General features: G+C 34.5%; 1 protein-coding gene across 8 annotated transcripts in view; it reads right to left on the bottom strand.

Moving 5' to 3' along the window:
- Positions 1-21272, bottom strand: part of RUNDC3B (RUN domain containing 3B) — a 122937-nt gene that overhangs the window by 40243 nt on the left and 61422 nt on the right. For all 8 annotated transcript variants that reach the window (XM_053927011.2, XM_053927008.2, XM_053927010.2 and 5 more), the window contains 2 exons: positions 20666-20751; positions 969-1058 (listed from right to left, as the gene is read on the bottom strand). In XM_053927011.2, the coding sequence (XP_053782986.1) occupies positions 969-1058; positions 20666-20751 (176 nt within the window). The remainder of the gene's footprint in view (positions 1-968; positions 1059-20665; positions 20752-21272) is intronic.

The raw sequence follows: 21272 nt of genomic DNA on the forward strand, positions 1-21272 counted from the left end.
ATGCCATGTAAGAAGTTAACACCCTCAGAGGGATAATAAAGACGGCCTTCATGTTGATCTGTCATGTTCATCCTAAACAATTAAGCTAATCAACCTAATACTACTTTATGAAATGTTAATTATAAAATGGCAGATTTTGAAAGGAAGTGATTTGCTAGAAAAAGGTAACCTCAGTGAAAATGGGCAGCATTATTTTTTTAAATTAAGACCTAAAAGTAGATTTTCATTTAAGTTTATACTTATTTTAATAATATTCTTAGATTTTAACTGGTATATTTAAATAAAAAGATATTATTTCCGTCATTCTTATGCTCAAGTTCTTATTATAGAGATGTTGTACTTTCAGTAGAAATCTTGGATAAGTTAGAGAAACGCCAAAAGATGCTTCCGAAAATCTAAAACGAAATGACAGTGTCCCTTTTTAGTACTTGTAATTTTAGTCTGGAATCAGTTCATCTTGCTGATAATAAAAGCAAATATTAACAATATGTTTTATACTTTAGATACATAACACAAGAAACATAAGACACCCAGAATGTGCTCTCAGGATCTTCTTTATCTCGACACGTGAGATCATGAAATCTTCCTGGCTTTGAATCTACTTCTTGTGTACGTCTTCATTTCAAAGCAGCAACAGAAAAATACTCAGAGACAAAAAGCCAAAACCTCCCTTCAGTGCTACAAGAGTACATGACTCTCCTACTTGGGGGAATGTAGTCTAAGCCTTCTTTTTACCCAAACCAGATACCTTGCCTGAAAGTTAATTCTTTAAGTTTGAGACAGTTTCCCCCGGAAAGCAAACCCACTTATTAGAAAACTGATGTAATTTAAAAGGGAACAACGTGATACAAATACCAGTATTCAACTGTGTGCTTTTCTTAGAAAATTGAAAGGAAGAAATCATAAGTAGAAACTATTGTAAGGTAGACAAAGTTAAAAACTGAATACATTTAGTTACGAGTAAGTACCTGAAATCGATAGCATTGAGCCCAAGCAGCATGCCAGCAAGCATATTTGCTTCCTCACCCAAGACAATTGCTCCATCTTCATAAAATCGCCTGAAAAGTGAAATGGGTGAATATGTGAGTATTAAAAACAGAGAAGTTTCATCTAGAGAAATCGCTTAGAACCCAAAATAAAGCAGGAAGAACTAAATTGTATTTAGTTTGTCAAAATAAAAACATACTTGGGTCACCCAACTCTTATAGATATTTAGGAGGAAAAAAAATACCACACCAGCATAACAAAAAAAATCATCCTAAGTGTTTCCACTTCCCTTAAAAAGAATCATAACTCAATGGGTCTGAACTGCCTAGCATTTTTCCCTAATGCTGAAGCAATATAAATGTAATCTGAAAGATGGCAATTTCACAATCATTTATACTAGTCTACTTTCAAAACAATGTAGACTATTGTTCTATACACAGAACAAACAAACACAGTCTGTTTTTCTATAATTTCAAAGATGATTACCAACAGTTAATAGGAAAGTGTGATCATTAGTAATTTACGCTAACCTTTAACACTGCAATACTAACAGGGCAGATGGACTACCGAGGTGGCTGTATATGAAAAACAAAGTTATCATTATCTCTTTGACAAAATGTGAATATGAGTATTTTTGCTAATTCTTATAAAGCCTTCTCTTTTGGCTAATGTTAGTTTATTTTTTTAAATTCTCACCTGGGAATATGTTTACTGATTTTAGAGAGAGGAAGGTAGAGGGAGGAACAAGGGGGGGGGGGAGAGAGCTAGAGAGAGGGGAAGAGAGGGAGGAGAGGGAGAGGGGGAGGGAGAGAGAGAAAAACATTAATGTGAGTTACATCAAGACTGGTTGTCTTCCTCACATACTCTGAATGGGGATCAAACCCACAACCTAGGCATGTGCCCTGAGTGGAGATGGAACTCGTAACTTTTTGTTATACAGGACAATGCTTAAACCAACTGAGCCGCCTGGCCAGGGCTGGCTGGTGTTAGTTTTAAAATGGGGACAACTCTAATTGAATAAAACTTAAGGAAAATTAAATTAAACAAAAATTTTTTAAAAACCTTACATTTCTATTAATCTTTTATGAATTTTCCATTACTGCTACCAGTAGAATCCTGTATAATAGATGAATAGCACATTGATGTACAAAACAAGTAAATTTAAAAAATATAATAAAGTACATTTTTATTTTAAAATAAGCATTTAAAAAAATCATAAATGGGGCTTAAGTATTTTCCCACAAAAGAATGTAAGATAATTAAATTTACTTAAAAATAGTATGCAAAAACTAGTTTATGTTCAACAACCAGGGTATAATAATAAGTTATTATACTTATTTACTTATATATTACAGACAATGAACACTAAGCTAAAACACCCCACTAACAACCCATTTAGTCAATGAAATTTGTCTTCCTTTTGTCTGTATTTATGAGTTTTTAAAGGCTGAAAAATATTTTAAAATGTTCATAATTCATTACCAATTTTGAATAGTTTGCAGTTTACCAGATAGTTTTACAAACATATCATTTGATACCTACAAAAAGCCCATGAAGTAAATGCAAAAGGAATTTTCATTAATTTCAAATTCACCATCAAGAGAAGAGTTAGGTTAAAATAAATTCCCAAGCTCACACTGATAGACTCCTCAAGGAGAAACCCCAATTCTTCTTACTTTATGTTCTATTAAAACATTCTATTTCTTGTAAAATAAAATATTTAAAGAGAATTCAACTTCTGTTACGGTTCATACAGAATTTTAAGTGAATAAAAAGGAGGAAAGAAAAGCAACAACTATTTGCCCTTTAACAGATGCAAGGCTGCAAACAAATATGGTAGGAAGACTAGCTTGGAGTAGATGTTTGCTGTTTCCTTGGAAATATGGGAACTGCTGTTATTGATTTATATAAAAGAAGAAAAACTAAAACTTTCAGCCTAACAAATATTAGTAAAGTAAATTGAAGGAATTTCTACATATTCAATTGAGGTATTCCACAAAAAAAAAATACACAGTATTTACACAAATCTATATATGTGAAACTTTTACCACCCCAATCACTGAATTGGCTGTTGGCAGAATATTTTATTGACTTGTGGAAAAACTATGACTCAAATGGTTCTAGATCACCAAATTCTATAGGACATATGCTTTAGAAAAGAATTCTGGTTTTGATACTGGGAGCCACGAATTATTTCTAGTATTTCCCTGTAAAAGGAAAGGTTTACTATTTCTCTATCTTGAGCCACCGCGTTTAAAAGTACATTCTAAGAATCAGATCACAACTATTCTTGCTTGATTCCTAATTGAACACTGCATTAGAACTGTTGAAGAATACCAAAAACAATCACAAACTAAATGGATTTAGAGATTTTTTTTAAAAGTCTAACCATCTTTTTATATGTATATATTATGTTGTTTTAACGCATTTTTTGCCTTTAGTTTTACTAATTTTTTTTCAGGCTAACCAATGTAACTGAAATGTTTGCTATATGTGAACTCAATAATTCCACTCAAATAAAACCATACGTGAAGCATAATACTGTGCAAACTGGATTTAATACAATAGTCTCTACTGCAGCAGAGGGGAGGGGAGGAGAAATGGAAGAGGAAGGGCTAGTTAAGAGAATTGTCCATTGTATACTGAACTTTTTCATTATCAGTTCTGGTTAAGAAAAAAACTTGTTCAGAAAATACACTTCTAAGTATGAGATAACATGTTAAAAATAACTTAATTCAGTATTTAAAACAGTACTGAATTGAAGTGATCTGAAAAAGATCATATTTTTATCATTTAATAAAAGAAGTTATTTGTGTGTATTAAGGAGGGAAAAGCTGTTAGGAAAAATTAATTTTTTATTCCCTTAAATTAAACACATCAATAATTTTGACTGAAAATATGATTCCTGTTATCAACATTTTCAAGGATTTCAAAAGCCTGTAAATTTTCAACCTCTTCATTTTATCTCATAGAAAAATAGGAGCATTAGTCTAGTTTTGCTTATACAACCAAGGTTATATAACAAGAGAATCAAAATAAAAGTCTAAGATGACTAATCCAAAATTGTAAGGTATACACTGAAAAAATTCCCTGTCTTTTGTTGAAAATATTTTTTGTTCTAAATAAAATATTTTTACATGAAGGATCTGACCAAAACAGTGTACTGAGTTGTGAAAACGTATTATAAACATTGAAAGTATCAAGGTGAAAGATATACATGACTTCCATTAAAAGTTTTATATATTAGACTATAGCGTTGAAGTTGTGTATTTTAGAAGCAAATGAAAATTATAAGGAACTATTTAATATGACTGGAAGCTGGAAGAAAAACCTGTATTTTTAGTTAGGTACACTTTTTCCAGTTATGTGTATGCTAACTAAAAAAAAAATATTAGAAATAAAAAAGTAGTTAAAATAATACCCTAATAAAAATAATACTTTTTCTCTTGTCACTTACAATTTAACTTTAATTAAAATATGTCTCTATAATGTTATCCTTGGTGCTCATTCCAAAACACTATTTTAAGAGCTTTCAGGTACTTCAATAACAAATATCCTTTGGGTGGGACCCAAAGTAAACAACCAGTATAAAGCTATGTTGATATTGTACAATATTATGTTTTCAAAATCCTTTTTTGAGAGTCAGAATAATTCCACATTTTAAAAGTACAAATTAAAATATGAGAAAGATTATCTTATAGGAAATTTCATTATCAATATTCTTGTTCTCTTCCTCAATTTAGTCTTTATATAAGACTTTAAGGGAGGAAATAAGATTCTTCAACATGACATGCAAAACAAATTACAGCACTATGAATAAATGTCTTATTCTATTCAGAGTCCAATGAAGTCAGAATGAAAAACTGACCAAAAAGTAAATATCCAAACGTCTTGCTAAAAATGTGAGATTTGTTACTTATTTTATCAACAAATACACATTTTATAAATTCCTGCTATGTAGCCAGAACTGTGTGAGGTACTAGAATTAAAATGGTGAATAAGCTAAACACAGTCCCTCTCTCTGGCGCTTATAGTTTAGGGGAGAGGATGGGCAGCACACAAAAGAAAAAGATAACTAGAGATGAGAAGTAGTATAAAGTAAATAGGTTGCTTGAGACAGAGGAAAATTAAAGGAGACCCCAACTGTGAAAAAAGTCATTGAGAAAGGCGTTCCTAAGTGTTTAGCCTTAGACCTTGAGCACACAAAAGTCTGATCACACCATGTTTTGTAGGCCACATAACATGAATGATAATTGTGAACATTAATGAGTGCCAGGCATTGTTGCAAGTGCTTTATATGATTTATCTTCTTTCGCTTTACCTCCCACATATTATGCTACTCAGGGATCAAGTAAGTTGCCCAAGATTCCATTGCTAGTAAGTGGTGAAACCAGGATTTGACTCCAGGAAATGTGTTTGCAGAGCCTGATAGCTTATGTATGATAAACCATTTCAATGTTCTAAATGGGAATTAACATAATCCCTTTTCTTTGAAAAAGACTGGCTGGGATTACTACTGGAAGGAGGCAACCTGGAAGCTCAGCTGTGAGGCTAAGAGGAGAGTGTAGGCAAGAGACAAGACAGGCAGGCATTACTGTAGCAATCCTGGATTAAGTAAATGGGTAGATTCAAGATACACTTTAGAGATAAGACTGACAAGACTTGATAACAAAATGATTGTAGAGAGTGAGGGAGCAAGAGGAATCAATTATGAATTTTAGATTCTGACTTGATCAGCCATGTAGGTAAGTAGTGAAACCATTTGCTAAGAAGGAGGTAAACAGGGTTAGAGGCAGGAAATCAAGGTATTTGAACTACTTAGCTAGAGATATCAATGTGGTGTCATCCATATAGGCAGTATTTAAAGGCATAGGGAGATGAATAAATTCTAGGAAGAGAGACAGAAAGAAAAATGAATAGAAAAAGAAGAGTAGACAATGTAGGACACAGCCCAGACGACACTGACAATAAAGTTGCGAAGAGAAAAAGAAGGCTGAGAAATAGCAACACAATGGAATACTATGAAGCAGAAAGAAAGAAGATGCTCCTACCCTTTGGGACAACGTGGATGGAACTGGAGAGCATGATGCTAAGGGAAATAAGGTAGGTGGTGAAAGACAAATAACATATGATCTCACCTATAAGTGGAAGCTAATCAACAAAACAAATAAGCAAGCAAAATATAACCAGAGACATTGAAATAAAGAACAAACTGACAGTAACCAAAGGGGAGGTGGGAGGAGACAATGAGTGGGGGAAAGGGGAAGGGTTTTCAGGAACATGCATAAAGGACACATGGTCAAAACCAAAGTGGGGTAGGATTGAGGTTGGCAGGTGGGGATGGCTGGAGTGGGGGGAGTAGTAGGGGGAAAATAGAGGTAACTCTACTTTAACAACAATTTAAAAAAAGGGATAAGGCAAAGACAAGGAATGTTATATATGTTAAAAGCAAAAAGGCTTTTTAAGAAAAAAGAAGTATTCAACTATTTTAGCTGGACGGTGAACTACAATGTAGATAGAGAAATGCCCATTAAATTTGGTAGCTTATAGATTATTGCTATTAATTTAAAAATTATCCTTGGTGGAATGGTGAGAGGCAAAAGCTGGACAAGAGTAACTCTAAGGTAAGAAAATGATGACAGGGTGTATAAATATTTTTGATAATGTCGGTGATAAAGCAGAACGTGGAAATGAGGAGCAGTACAGAGAAACATAAGTTCAATGGAGAAGTTTTTATTTTTATGGTAGGCAATACCAGTATATGTTTCTATATGGGAGGGAATGATCCAGCCCTGGGAACTACATTGAGGATGAGGAGAGAGAAAGGTGCTAACAAAAGGAAGCGGTGAATGGGGATAGAATTCAGAAGAAAGTGACCTTTGATAGGAGAGACATTCCAAGACAAGAAAAAAAGAACAAAGAGAATGTGGTTAAGGTATAATTGGTGATAGGAATGACAGCATTAATTTATGATTGGTCCAATTTTCTAATGCAAGGAGGCCTTATAATAAATTAATAGAATATCTAGTGCTTTCTAAGTTGCAATATTTAAAGGTTAGTTAAATGCTTATTATGCTCAGGCCACATGTCTGTATGAAAGACCAGGAAGATTATTCCTATCTTTAATATAGAATAATGTCAAATATATCCTGAAGCTTTTCTTTCTTTCTAGGAATGTATGGATTTACTGCTTGCATGTAAATTTAAAAACAAGAACAAAACTTTTGAACAATATATATTAAAAGAACTTTTAGATATTTAAAAAGCCCAAAACTACTTTCATAGACAATGCAAAAAGATAGTAGTTGAGTAATTACTCATAACTTTTAAAACTATTCTAGAGACAACCTTACATTTGAGATTTTATGCTTTCCCCATGAAACAGTGGGATTCACTTCCTTTTTTCAGTTATAAAAACCTATGTCAGTTACCTTTCATTTTTTAAGCTAACCTGTATTTTTTATTGTTTAATTACAATTTGCATTAATATTATTTTGTACTAGTGTCAGGTATATAGTATAGTCATTAGACAATCATAAACTTTACAAAGTGGTCCTCCTGATATTTCATGTACCCACCTGGAACTACAAACAGTCATGACAATACATATATTTTTTAATCCTCATGTGAGGACATGTTTATTGATTTTAGAAAGAGAGGAAGGGAGGGGAGAGAGAAAGAAAGAGAAACATCAATGTGAGAAAGAAGCAATGATCAGTTGCCTCCTGTATGCGCCCAGACTGGAAATCAAACTCTCCACCTCAATATGTGCCCTTACTGGGAATGGAACCCACAAACTTTTTAGTGTATGGGATGACGCTCCAAACAACTGAGCCACCTGGCCAGGGCTCATTACAATATTAAAGGCCATATTCCCACTGCTGTAATTTACATCCTCGTGACTATTTTGTGACTACCTATACGTACTTCTTAAGCCCTTCACCTTTTTTATCCAGCCCACCAATCACTTCCCTCCAACCCCATGGCAACCATCAGTCTGATCTCAGTATCTCTGACTCTGCTTCTATTTTGTTTGTTCATTTATTTTGCTCTTTAGATTTCTCATATAAGTGGAATCGTATGGTATTCGTCTTTCTCTGACTGGTTCATTTCACTTAGCATAATACCCTCTAGGTCCACCTATGCTTTTGCAAATGGAAAATTTCATTCTTTTTTATGGTTGAATAATATTCTATTATATATATATATCACCACTTTTTTTTTTATCTAATCATCTGTTGATGGGCACTTCGGTTGCTTCCATACCTTGGCTATTGCAAATAATGCTGCAATGAACATATAGGTTTATATATTCTTTCAAATTTGAGCTTTAGATTTCTTCAGATATATTCCCAGAAGTGGAATCACTGGGTCATTAGGCACTTCCATTTTTAATTTTTTGAGGAATCTCCACACTGTTTTCCATAGTAGCTGCACCAATATGCATTCCCATCAGCAGTACATGAGAGTACCTTTTTTGCTACATCGTTGCCAAAATATGTTTGTGGGGTTTTTGATGATAGCCATACTGACAGATGTGAGGTGAGGTCTCATTGTGGTTTTCATTTGCATTTCTCTGATGATTAGTGATGTTGAGCATCTTTTTGTATGTTAATTTGCCATCTGTATGTCCTCCTTTGGGAAAGTGATTATTCAGGTCCTCTGCCCACTTTTTAAATTAAATTGTTTGGTTTTGTGGTGTTGAGTTGTATGAGTTATTTATAAATTTTGGATATCAAGCCCTTATCAGATATTTCATTAGCAAATACCTTCTTCCATTCAGTAGCTTGTTGACTCATTTTGTTAAAGGTTTCATTGGCTTTTGGAAAAGTTTTTAGTTTAATGTAGTCCATTTATTTTTCCTTCATTTCCCTTACCTGAGGAGATAGAGAAAAAAACTACTGCTCAGAGAAATGTCAGAGATTATAATACCTATGTTTTCTTCTAGGAGTTTTCTGGTTTCAAGTCTTACGTTTAAGTCTTTAATTCATTTTGAGTTTATTCTGTATATAGTGTAAGATGGTCAAGTTTACTTTTTTTGCATACATCTGTCCAATTTTCCCAATACCATTTACTAAATAAACTATCTCTACCCCATTGTATATTTTCTTCTCTGGAAAATAGTAATTGGCCATTTCAGTGTGGGTTTATTTCTGGGCTCTCTATTGTGTTCCATTGATCTTTTTTATTCAAGTACTATGCTATTTTGCTTACAATAGCACTATAGTATATTTTGATATCAAGGAGTGTGATACCTCCAACTTTGTTCTTTTTGAAGATTGCTACAGCCATTCAAGGGTCTTTTGTGGTTCCATATAAATTTCTAAATTATTTGTTCTAGTTCTGTGAAAAACACCATTGGTATTTTGATAGGAACTGCACTGAATCTATAGATCGGGTAGTATAAACATTTTATTGATTTTAATTCTTCCTATCCATGAACAAAATATACACTTCCATTTACTGTAACATCTTCCATTTCTTTCTTAAGGATCTTAAAATTTCCTGAGCACAGGTCTTTTACTTCCCTGGTTAAATTTATTCCTAGGTATTCTATTTTCTTGATGCAATTGTAAATGGCAGTGTTTTCTTAGTTTTCCCTTCTGACAGTTCATTATAGGAGTATAACAACGTAACTGATTTCTGAACATTTATTTTGTATCCTGCTACTTTACTGAATTCCTTTATCAGTTCTAACAGTTTTTTAATGGATTCTTTAGGGTTCTCTATAAACACAGTATCATATCATCTGCTAATAATGACAGTTTTACTTCTTTCTTTCCAATTTGGATGACTTTTATTTTTTCCTCTTCTCTGTCTGCTGTGACTAGGACTTCCAGTACTGTGTTGAATAACAGCGATGAAAGTGGACATCCCTGTTTTCTTCCTCACCTTAAAGAAAACACTTTTAGTTTTTCCCCATTGAGTATGATTCTGGCTATGGGTTTGGTATATGTGGCCTTTATTATTTGAGGTATATTCCCTCTATTCTCATTTTTTAAATCATAAATGGGTACTGGATATTGTCAAATTCTTTTCTGCATCTATTGATATGATCATATAATTTTTATCCTTCATTTTGTTTCACATTAATTGATTGTGAAATATTGTACCCACCTTGCATCTTTACTCTTAGGAGTAAATCCCACTTGATCATGGTGTATGATGTTTTTAATGTATTGCTGAATTCAGTTTGCTAATATTTTGTTGAAGATTTTTGCATCTATTTCAACAGATTTTGGCCTATGTTTTCTTTCTTTGTAGTGTTTTTATCCGGTTATGGAATTAGGACAATGCTAACCTTATAAAATATGCTTGGGAATCTTCCCTCCTCTTGAGTTTTTTGGAAGAGTTTGAGAAGAATAAGTGTTAGTTCTTCTTTGACTGGTAAAATTCACGTGTGAAGCCACCCAGTCCAGGACATTTGTTTCTTGAGAGCCTTTTGATTACTGGGTCAATTTTGTTGGTTGTAATTGATCTGTTCATATTTTGTTTCTTCTTGATTCAGTCTTTGAAGGTTGTATGTTTCTAGGAATATATTCATTTCTTCCAGATTGCTCAATTCGTAGCATATAGTTGTTCATAATACTTTATTATAATCTTTTGTATTTCCATGGTGTCAGTTGTCACTTCATTTCTGATTTTATTTGTGTCCTCTCTCCTTTTTCCTTGATAAGTCTAGTTAAAGGCTTATCAATTTTATCTTTTGAAAAACAAGTTTTTGGTTTGATTGATCTTTTGTATGTCCTTAGACTCTACTTCCTTTATTTTGGCTCTGATCCTTATTATTTCCTTCCTTCTACTGACTTCTGGCTTTGTTTGTGGTTCTTTTTCTAGTTCCTTTAGGTGTAAGGTTAGATTGCTTGAGATTTTTCTTGTTCTTGGAGTAGGCCTATATTGGTATAAATTTCCCTCTTGGGGCAGCTCTCATTGTGTCTCATGGATTTAGGATTGTTGTGTCCTCATTTTCATTTGTCTCAAGGTATCTTTTGCTTTCTTCCTTGATCTCATTGTTAACCCATTCACTATTTAGCATGTTTTACCCTCCATGTGTTTGTGGATTTTTCTGGGGTTTTTTTTCCCCTTGTAATTGATTTCTAATTTTATAGCACCTTGGTCTGAAAGGAGGCTTGATATGATTTCAATCTTCTTAAAATTGAGACTTGTTTTGTGGCTTAACATGAACATGTGGTCTATTCTGGAAAATGTTCCATGTGCACTTGAAAAGAAGGTATATTTGCTGCTTTGGGGTGAAATGCTTTGAAAATATCAATTAAATCTTTTTGATCTAGTGTGTCATTTAAGGCTGCAGTTTCCTTGTTGATTTTCTGTCTAGAAAATCTATCCATTGATGTCAGTGGGGTATCAAAACTCACTACAATGACTGTATTACTATCATTCTCTCCCTTTATGTCCAACAATATTTGCTTTATTATTTAGGTGCTCTTAGGTTGGGTGCATACATTTTTATAAGAGTTATATCCTCTTGTTTGATTCTTCCTTTTATTGTTATGTACTATCTTTATCTCTTATCATAGCCTTTGTTTTACAGTCTACTATGTCTGATATAAGTATTGCTATTCCAGCTTTTTCATTTCCATTTGTGTGAAAGGTCTTTTTCTATGCCCTTTCAGTTTGTGTGTGTCTATCAGTCTGAAGTGGGTCTCTTGTAGAAAGTGAACAGTGTTATGGGAACTCCCCTGTAGGTAACTGTCCTTCTCTTTCTGCTTTTAAGATTCTCTGTCTTTAACCTTTGCCACTTTAATTATGATATGTTTTAGTGGGGAGTTCTTTGGGTTTATCTTGTTTGGGACTCTCTGTGCTTCCTGGACTTGTGTGTCTTTTCCTTCACCATGTTAGGAAAATTTTCAGTCATTTCCTTAAAGACAGTCTTAAACCCTTGCTCTCTCCTTCTTCTTGTACCCCTATGATGTAGATGTTGTTATGCTTGATGTTGCCTGAGAGGTACCTTAAATTTCCCTTATTGTTTAAAATTCTTTTTTTCTTTCTACTGCTCTGTAAGGATGTTTTCTGCTACTTTGTCTTCCAAATTGCTGATTTGATCCTCTTGTTCATCTAATATGCTGTTGATTCCTTATAGTGGCTTCTTCATTTCAGATATTGGTGCTTCATTTCTGAGTGGTTCTTTTTTATGGTTTCTATATCCTTTTCATACTTACTATTTCTTGTTTAAGTTCTCATTGAATTCATCCCTCATTTCCTTGAGGATCTTTATAACCCTTGTTTTGATTTCATCTGGTAGACCGATTGCCTTCATTTCATTTAGTTCTTTTTCTGGGGACTTCTCCGTTCTTTCATCTGGGGAATGTTTCTTTGTATCCCCATTTTGGCTGCCTCTCTGTATTTATTTCTGTGTATCAAGTAGTCTGTTTTACTTCCCAGTCTTGGTAGTGTCCTATGTACTAAGTGTCCTGTGGGGCTCAGTGGCGCAGTCTCCCTGATCACCCTAGCTAGTTGCTCCAGGAACATCCCTTGTGTGAGTTATGCAAGCCCTCCTTTGCAGTTTAGTCTTGATTGCCATTGGCCTGTCCATGGGTGAGATTGGCCTTCATCCTGGCTGACTGTGAACATGGACCCCAACCACAGAGTAAGAGCTGCTGTACTGGGACTAACCTGCACTGAGCAATTGGCCCTAGCAGGATCTGGAGTACTGAGATTTTTTTGAGCGTGTCACTTGTGGACTAATCAGACTGTGATCTGAAGCCAGCCACTGGGTGTGTTGGTTCTGGGTCTCTTGGGTGGGACTCCAGGGCAGATCAATGTCAGACACTGTCTGTGACCAGCCCTGGGCTATCTGTTAGGAGGTACAAAGTGATTTACAGTTGATGGCTGCCTCTGCTGGGCCTAGATGTATAGGGAGGGGCCACATTGCATACCATGGCTTCTACCAGTAACAAGTCTAGGACAGGTCAGCAAAAGGCCAAAGGCACCTGGAGATCCACCTCCACTTGAGAGCTGCCTGTTAGGTACAGCCACTTAAAGTGCCTCTGGCAGTATGTGAGTAGCACAAGGCAGGTTCTGGGTCACCAGGTAGGGGCAAGTGGTTGATTAGTTATCTTTCTTACCCCATATATAATTCAATAAGCCTTAAAATTTTTTCAAACAGCTTTATTGAGAGATAGTTGGCATAACTCACCATTTAAAATACAATTCAATGCTTTTAAGTATATTCAAAGATATTATCATTACCCCCCTGCCAAAGATGCCACACACACATTAGCAGTCACACCCCATTTCCCTCCAGTACCTCTCACCCCACCCACCCGGGCCCACACAACCACTGACCTACCTTCTGTCTGTATAGATTTACTCATTCTGAACATTTCATATAAATAAAATCATATACTATCTGGTCTTTTGTGACTGGCTGTTTGACAATATAGTGTTTTCAAAATTCATGTTGCAGCACGTACTTCATTTCTTTAAAAAATGTTAACAATAAGTTTATTTAAACAAGATGCTTGATTTGAAGAAAAATATCTAGGATTTATTTATTTTAGTTATTTATCCCTACTTAAAAACAGGTTGTAATACATGGAACAGATATGTACAAAAGAGTTATAAAACTCGGTTTTACAATGACAAATTAAAAAAATATTAAAATTCTCCAATCAAACAAGGTATGCAAAGATTTATATATTTTTGTTAAACAGAGAAAGCAAAATAATCTACTGGAATATAATGATAAAAGCTGAATGAGCATGAGCACAAGGAAAAGGGGTATCTTCACTGAAATGGTATTTTTCCCATTTCATCTTCATGTGATATACAATAAAGGAATGGGGTAAGGCGAAAATGAAAGAATAGAGAAAAATATACTGTAGTAGCTGGATATGGTGGAACCAAATTGCAGTTTTCTTTCTGAGAATGTCTTCTTGGTCTATAGGAACAGAGTTCTGGAGTAAAGTAGCATGTTCCTTCTTCAGTAGACACCTGTTCTCTGCTGCTGGAACACATCAATTTTATTTCCTCCTCTATTTCCAACTGTGCAGGCATGTCTGTTTCATTGATTGGCTGCCCTTCAAATGGGAATCTGGTCTGCCTTGTTGACAAACCCTGGAGTTCACAATAGGCTTTCATTAGTTTACTGAGACTTACAGTGTATCACAGAACCATCCTGCCCCACCACCTTCAAATTAACATGACCGTTGTTCTCATTCTTGACTCTTTCCTTGGGCTTTCAACAGCCATCGTGAGCTCTGGAGTCTCCTCTGCTGCCATTTCATAAAAGAAGTACCAGGCCTGCACCTAACGAGCACAAAAGTACCAGGAGCAGCAGCAGAAGCACTTCATTTCTTTTTATGGTTGCAAAACATTCCACTTTATGGAATACACATTTTGTTTATTCATTTATTAGTTGATGGGACCTTTGGCTATTCCCTCTCTCTCGTTGTCTCTTTCAGTAACATACTAGGTCATGTGATAACTGTATGTTTAACCTTTTGAGAAATTGCCAGACTTTTTCAAAGGGGCTGCATCACTTTGCTTTTCCACCATCAGTATACGAGAGTTCCATTTTTTCCATATCCTTGTCAACACTTGTTATTAAGTGTTCTTTTGATTGTAGCCATCTTAGTGGGTGTGCAATGGTATCTCATTGTGGTTTTGATTTGCAATTCACTGATGGCTAAAAATGTTGAGTATCTTTCATGTGTTTATTGGTCATTTGCATGTCTTCTTTGGAAAAATGTCTATTCAGATTCTTTGACCATTTTAAATATTTTCTTTTTAATACTAAGCTGTAAGAGTTCTTTATATATATTGAGCTACAAGTCCCTTATCAGATATACGCTTTGCAAAAATTTTCTCCCATTCTGTGGGTCTTTTCATTTTCTTGATGGTGTACTTCTAAACACAAAGTTTTACATTTTGATCATCTCTAATCTATTTTTTCTTTTGTGGCTTGTGCATTTAGTATTATACCTAGGAAATGCTGCCTAATCCAAGGTCATGATGATTTACATTTATGGTTTCTTCTAAGAGTTTTACATTTAAATCTCATCCATTTTGAGTTAATTTTTATATGCACTTCAAGGCAGTGGTCCACAAGCATGTTTAAATGTTTACTTTTTCATCTTAATAATGTAAAACTTTAAACAGATTCAGATTCCAAAAGTCTTAGCTCTTGAAAGATCACATAATTTATCACTATTCTATCTACTTTTCTATAATTGAGAAAAGTGTTTATTGACTCTTTTTTCACTTCATGGAAGCTTGGTAATTTTTAAAGTTTTATTTTATACTTCACTCCTCTTACTTCTACACTAATATTGAGAAAATTAACATTTCTTCTGAATGCAACTTTTGTAATTATAAATTAAGTTTCTGTGATGCAATTACAAAGCAATAAACAGATCTCTAAAAGTTAATTTATCTCTACTTTATATTTTCCATACTTGCTTCTTTAAATTCTTATCAGAATATTTTCAATTTTGTTTCAAATATCACCTTTGTATTTTTAGCTTAATTTTGTAATTATTGTTCAGTCTGTGGGTGAGGGAAAATGAAAACTTTGAGCAAATTATTTCAGCTTCTACCTTACTTCTCTATTTTTAGGTGTTCCCAGTAACCTATTCACCTGTTCCCAATTCACCTCCTTTTTTTTTTTTCAGCTTGGATTCTAATATTGACTCTTCCCAACTCTGACTGTTTACTAATAAACATCTCAATCCCTATATTATGAAACTTTTCAAGGAATTTTTTTTCAATTGCTCACCAGAACATCCCCTACCTTAACAAAAAGATCAAACGAATTTCTCTAATATTTAGAGCCATCATCATTTACTCCAAGATGAGGATTTACTGGTTCTGTTCCCCATAGTGTCTCTACTAAATCTTACCCTTGGTTTTTCACTGATTAGTACTTCTAGCTGGCCTGTGTAGCTCCTGCTTCTATACTAGGGTAAAAAAATTGCATCACCATTGTAAAGGATGTCATTACTCTTTACCAGTGAAGAATAGAACAAGAAGAAATCACCTGAGTCAGATACTCTCAAGATTCCTAAAGGATTAAAGATCATTTCTCAGTTCTACAGCACTTATGCCAGGGAGCATCCAGACAAAAGGTTAGGTGTAACTATTCTTTCTAATAGTTTGCTTATCTTTTACAAACCTAACCTGCAAAACAGGTATGTTTTGGCTAGAGGGTCACAATCACATTTATTTACAATTAAGAAATGTCTTTGGTTTGAGTTCAATTTAAAAAAATAGTGTAAATAGCTTTAAAAAACTTTTGCAACTGCAATTTTTAGCTTACTTCTGAAATAAGAATTCTGAAATAACTCCCTACTTAGTTCCGTTCTTGGGAATTACAGAGCCATTGTACTCACAGTGAAATACTATGAGTGTATATGTATTGATTCATGGGCATAAATATATACTAACCAATGTTTCTGTTTGAGTAATATGTTTTTATATTGTTATAAGAATATTTTTACTTCATAAACTTTTTGAACTGAATCTTTTCCTTTTTTATTAAAAGAAACAGCTAACACCTAAGAACAAGGCAAAAAGCATTTCCTTTTAAATATTTAAAGTACTCAATCTAAAAACCTCTATCCAAGAGTTATTTGTACCTCACCAAACTGCCTAAACTAAGAAATAAGACTAACAACTTAGAGATATTATTAATGCTTTAATGTCTGCTTAGAAAAGACTATCATAAATTAGACTTCTGGCCAAGATGGAGGTGTAGGCAGACACAGTGTGCCTCCTCGCACAACCAAAAGAAGGACAACAACAATTTAAAAACAAAAAACAACCAGAACTGACATAAAATCGAACTTTATGGAAGTCCAACAACCAAGGAGATAAAGAAGACACATTAATCCAGACCTGTAGGAGGGGCGGTGACCAGCAGCCGGGTGGAGAGGACTCGCAGCAAGGCGGCAGCTCGAGGACCCAGCGAGGTGGCAGATTAGGAGCAGGGTGGGCAAAGCTGCAGCTGGCCGGTGAGGCAGCAGCTGGTTGATGGGGTGACAGACCCCGAAACCCAGGGCTCCATCTCAGGGAAATAAAGCCTCAAACCTCTGAGTGAAAACACCTGTGGGGGTTGAGGCGGCAGCAGCATTAACTCCCAGCCTCCCAGGAGAGGTTGTTGTAAAGACCCACAAGGGCCTAGAACCTACACAAACCCACCCACTCAGGAAGCAGCACCAGGAAGGCCCACTTTGATTGTGGGTAGCGGAGGGAGAGACTGAAAACCGGAAGAGAGTGGAGGAAGCTCCACTGCTCCTTCTCAGCCCCTCCCCCACATACAGTGTCACAGCACAGCAACCAGTGTTACCCCGCCCTAGTGAACACCTAAGGCTCCGCCCCTTTACCCAACAGGTGTGCCAAGACAAAAAAATGGCCCAAATGAAAGAACAGATCAAAGCTCCAGAAAAGATACAACTAAGTGACGAAGAGATAGCCAACCTATCAGATGCACAGTTCAAAACACTAGTAATCAGGAAGCTCATGGAATTGGTTGAATTTGGTGGCAAATTAGATGAAAAAATGAAGGCTATGCTAAGAGAAACAAAGGAAAATGTACAGGGAACCAATAGTGATGGGAAGAAACTGGAACTCAAATCAACGCTGTGGACCAGAAGGAAGAAAGAAACATCCAACCGGAAAAGAATGAAGAAACGAGAATTCAAAAAAATGAGGAGAGGCTTAGGAACCTCCAGGACATCTTTAAACATTCCAACATCTGAATTATAGGGATGAAGAAGAGAAGAGGAAGAAGGAGAAGAGGAAGAGCAAAAAACTGAAAACTTATTTGAACAAATAATGAAGGAGAACTTCCCCAATCTGGCAAAGGAAATAGACTTCCAGAGAATTCCAGGAAGCTCAGAGAATCCCAAAGAGGAACACACCAAGGCATATCATAATTACATTACCCAAGATTAAAGATAAGGAGAGAATCTTAGAAGCAGCAAGATAAAAGGACACAGTTACCTACAAAGGAGTTCCCATAAGACGGTCAGCTCATTTCTCAAAAGAGACCTTACAGGCAAGAAGGGGCTGGCAAGAAGTATTCCAAGTCATGAAAGGCAAGGACCTACATCCGAGATTGCTCTATCCAGCAAAGCTTTCATTTAGAATGGAAGGGCAGATAAAGTGCTTCTCAGATAAGATCAAGTTAAAGGAGTTCATCATCACCAAACCCATATTATATGAAATGTTAAAGGTACTTATCTAAGAAAAAGAAGATAAAAAATATAAACAGTAAAATGACAGCAAACTCACAGTTATTAACAACCACACCTAACACAAAAACAAAAGCAAACTAAGCAAACAGCTAGAACAGGAACAGAACCATAGAAATGGAGATCACATGGAGGGTTATCAACAGGGGAGTAGGAGGGGGAGAGAGGGGGGAAATGTACAGAGAATAAGTATCATAAATGGTAGGTAGAAAATAGACAGGGGAGGGTAAGAATAGTACAGGAAATGTAGAAGCCAAAGACCCATATATATATGACCCATGGACATGAACTATAGTTGGGGGAATGTGGGTGGGAGGGTGTCTGCAGGGCAGTGAAGGGGGGAAAATGGGCCAACTATAATAGCATAATCAATAAAATATATTTAAAAAAAGACTATCATAACTTTACTTCAATCTTGTTATTGCATAGATGTAAACTTGGTTTTGATTTCACTCATTTAGGAATTTTAGGTTTGATCTCTAATTTTCTGATACTATTTTTACTTTCAAAGGCTTAGTATCCTCCACATTTAGTATCTTTCATTTACTAGTACTGATGAATAAAAGAAACAAATATTTTATGTCATAAGGTTCATCTCAAATATCTGAGTTTATCTCATGGACACAGACAATAGTGTGGTGACTGCTGTGGGGAGGGGGGGATAAGGGAACTAAATGGCAATGGAAAAAATACAATAAAGAATAAAAAGATCGATGAATAGAGTAGATATTACAAAGAGAAGTCCTTATAGAATAATTTAATATAAAATAAAAGAGGAAATCATACAAAAATGTAGAGTTTATCCTCACACCACTGTCCATCTTTAGAAATATCCCAAGAGTATTATATTGCGGTAAAGAATTCAACAAGTATATATCAGATTTACTTTATGCAAACAGCTCTGCTACTTAAAGGTCTTTACATCCTGGTCAAATTTATAACTGTGATAGTATTTGTCTTCCAAATGAAAAATTTACTATTTTATTAGCTAACAACATAGAGGCCCCTAAGTAATGATATTGTAATTTGTACTAGCTAGTCAGCTAACAGAATATCTCATAATAAATAACCAGATTTGTTTCCAAATCCAAAATATCAAATACTGCTTTGGGACATGAAAATTAAGATTCTAGATATATAATTTCTTAATATTTGTGCCTAATTTTCTCTATCAAAACTGGTTTAGAGTGTCACTCTTTTTTTCTCTTTCAGAAATATGAAGTTGATGTAAGTGTGGTAATTTAGAAGTGTCTAAGGCAGTGCTGTCTGAGAGTATTTCCTAGGATGAAGCGATGTTCTAATATCTGTGCTGTCTAATTTGGTAGCCATTAGCCACACATAGCTAATGAGTACCTGAAACGTGATACAGCGACTGAAGAGCGAAATTAGTAACTTTATGTAATCTTAATTTACATAGTAGCATGTGGCCAGTGGCTACTGTACTGAACAGTACACATCTACAGTACTGACATTATTGAATATTTTCATTTACAAATACTTTTGAAAGGCAGAAAAGTGGTTTCTTTAACAAAAGCTATAAACATAATTAGTAGACCAGAGTTTGATAGGAAACACTCTTGTCCTAATATGAACCCTTTTTTATTACCATAAAAGTTAAGAAAGTCCTGTTTTTCACATGGCACAGCATATCATCTCTTCAGTACATATGCTGTATTTTGCTGTGTATAATGTGCACATTTTTGCCCAAATTCTTGAGGGAAAAATAAGGCTGTGCGTTATACATGGGTAGTTCCTGCAATATCTTGTATCTATTCTTTTGTAAGAATTTGTTTTGTAATTATGTTACATAAAATTTCTTATACCATAACATGTTAAAAAATAAATGCTAAAATTCCCTTATAATACAAAAAAACTAGTATCTAAATAAAAACAAGTAAATAAGTAATTGAATTAACAAATTAAAACAAAAGTTTTTCCTGAAAGTTGGGCCAAAAATGTGGGTGCACATTATACACAGCAAAACATGGTATACAACCCAAGAAAAACAGCATTGCTACAGATTACCCTAAAGAGACAGTCAAGCACTCGTTAATTATATGTATATGTGCTAATTATATAAATATTTCTAATAAATAAATAAATATATATGTGAATTAAAGGAGTAGTCCACTTATGTTCTTTATTATAAAAAGAAATAAATATTGCAGTGAAGAAAAAGTCTGTACAAAGAATGAAACTTCAAGTGTTGAAAAAGTGAGAATTCGAAATAATTTGAAAAGAGATATTCCAGGCATAATGTGAAGCCTAAAAAGATAAAACAAGGTAGATTATGTTTAGTTGACAAACTGCAGTTTCCTGGAAAGATAGTGACTTTATCTGACTGGTATGAAAAGTCGGAAATAACGCGGACTTTAGAAATGAATGAGTCTTCATTCTATTCTTATTTCTAACCCTTTATGTGACTCTTTTAAGCATATATTTGAAAATTAAAAGGAGTTTTAAACCTGGTTGTTTTGAAGTCTCTCAGAGCTGTGGAGATGTACTCAGATAAATGCTTTTCCATGAGTGCTACTCTGATCCAGGCTCTTCCCTAAAAGGAAAAAGAAAAAATCAAATATGAAAAAACATTAGAAATTAAAACTTTTTTTCTCACTACATCATCAACAATATAAACATTTTAATATGTTAAGAACTCATCCAAAATATATTTGATAAAGTTAAAAATTTTCAAGTAGATTAAAGGTAAATTTTTATTTTATATAGAATAGATTTTGTTTCTCTGAAGGTATAGTAGGTTAAGCATGTCAGAGTAACTCTCTATCCTCGGAAGAAAGAGAACCATTAATGCTGGGTTACTTGGATTACAATCTTCTTTGAAATCACAGAATGTAATCAGAAGATGCAACACTCTACTTCTATGCCCAAATCAACAAGCGTAATAAAATGAATCCCCTTAGAGAGCATGAGACACAGAGTCCATTCTCTTTAATAAAAAATATCAATTTTCACACCACTTGCTTAAGAAAATGTCTCACCTAATCTTCCAGAGGGAGGTTTTACATGACTAATTATGAACCAAATTTCATTATTTATCATGCATCCAAATCATGA

Source organism: Desmodus rotundus, chromosome 6 (genome assembly GCF_022682495.2).
Source record: "Desmodus rotundus isolate HL8 chromosome 6, HLdesRot8A.1, whole genome shotgun sequence".
Taxonomy (NCBI): Eukaryota; Metazoa; Chordata; class Mammalia; order Chiroptera; family Phyllostomidae; genus Desmodus; species Desmodus rotundus.